The following is a 1,740-nucleotide window of genomic DNA, read 5'->3' on the forward strand; positions in this document are numbered from 1 at the left end:
AAAGCTAAAAAAATGTAGTGAGCTGAAACGCGCGACAGTGAGGTACAACATTTTTCATTGTTATGAATTGCATTTATTATGTGTTGTGTTCGAAGATTGAAAATGAGCACCTATTTGCTGTGAAGAGCGGATTTGCATCCGGCGTGAATTTGGATGCGCGTCAGTTGGAATTGAAAGGTTACGTGGGTTTTCCAACTTACCTCAACAGTTGATAGAGAAAATCAAAAAACGAGGCTGTACGTTCAATATCATGTGCGTTGGGGAAACGGGAATTGGAAAGTCGACATTAATGGAATCTTTGTTCAACCAAAGCTTTGAACTTGATCCTTGCAGTCATGAGTTGAACAGGGTTGAGTTGCGTGAAAGAAATTTTGGTAATTTTTAATTTTAATTCAATCATTTCTTGCACCAGTTGGGTGAGGTGGAGTTTTCATTTTCAGAAGTCGAAGAACGTGACATATTGCTTAAGTTGGCTTTAGTTGAAACGGCCGGCTTTGGTGATCAAATGGACAAAGAAAACAGGTGAGATTATCTTTTATTGTAATTTCGAGTGTTGAAGAAGAAAAATAAAATAAATGTCTAAATGGGAAATTTTCAGTGTTCGTGTGATTGTCGATTATTTAAATAACAAATATGAAATGTATCTTCAAGAAGAATTGCGAGTGAAAAGAAATCTCAGGCTTTATCATGACACTCGCATTCACGCGTGTCTTTATTTCATCTCTCCTACGGGACATGGGTAATTATTTTTGAAAGGAAATTATTTTTATATGCAAAAAAGAAAGAAGTTGTTTAAGACTTAAAGCTTTGGACGTGTACGCAATGAAGCAGCTCGGCAAGAAAGTGAACATTATTCCTGTGATTGCAAAAGCGGACACGATTTCAAAAGAAGAATTGAAGCGTTTCAAATGCAAAGTAAGTATTTTGAACGTAATTATATTTATTCATTTCATTATAACTTGGATTGAAATGTTTCAAACAAAATAAATTAAATTAAATTAAATTAAAGCTGTTGTATAGCAAGAAAAACTAATGGATTTTTCAGATATTGGAAGAAATTCGTTCGAATGATATTGAAATTTATCATTTTCCTGAAGATGATAGCAATGCTGCAGAGGAGAATGCAATTTTCAATGTAAGATTTCAATTGAACTAGTTGAACGTATTTGGAAATAACATTTGTGAGCATATTTGACATTGTGAAAATTGTACCATAATATTTATGTATAGTCTGTTGTACCGTTCGCAGTAGTGGGCAGTACAGATTTTGTCAAGAAAGGTGACCAGTTGGTTCGTGCTCGTCAATATCCGTGGGGCATTGTTGAAGGTGATGTGGATATTTTGTATCGTCTTCTTTTTCTACTCAGGTTTATTTATTTATTTATTTATTTTAGTGGAAAATGAAGATCATTGTGATTTTTTGAAACTTCGGGCAGCTTTGATACGTGTGAACATTGCCCACTTGGTCGACCGTACACACACGTTGTTGTACGAAAAATACCGTTGCGTTCGTCTAAAAGAACTCGGTGTTAAAGATGGGGATATCGGACCAGGCATGATGCAGGCTTACAAGATGGTCTCTAGCCCCAGTTTTGTTGTTTAATGTTGAAATCAACCAAATTATCATTTCATTTAATTTTCAGCGAAAATCAGAATTACTTGCCCAAGTGCAGTCGACGGAATCAGAAGTACGCGAGCGTTTTGTGCAGAAGATCAAAGCGAAAGAACTTGAACTGAAAG

General features: G+C 35.5%; 1 protein-coding gene across 1 annotated transcript; it reads left to right on the forward strand.

The window, feature by feature from the left end:
* Positions 1-250: 250 nt before the first annotated feature.
* On the forward strand, positions 251-1,698 carry Tsp_13581 (septin-2; the record flags this gene model as incomplete). The annotated part of the gene is made up of 8 exons (XM_003368126.1): positions 251-374; positions 441-522; positions 599-739; positions 798-915; positions 1,046-1,135; positions 1,231-1,327; positions 1,395-1,576; positions 1,644-1,698. Coding segments are annotated over exons 1-8 (889 nt in total), but the record flags the coding sequence as incomplete, so codon positions are not given.
* Positions 1,699-1,740: the final 42 nt, after the last annotated feature.

Source organism: Trichinella spiralis (assembly GCF_000181795.1).
Source record: "Trichinella spiralis strain ISS 195 chromosome Unknown Scfld3050, whole genome shotgun sequence".
Taxonomy (NCBI): Eukaryota; Metazoa; Nematoda; class Enoplea; order Trichinellida; family Trichinellidae; genus Trichinella; species Trichinella spiralis.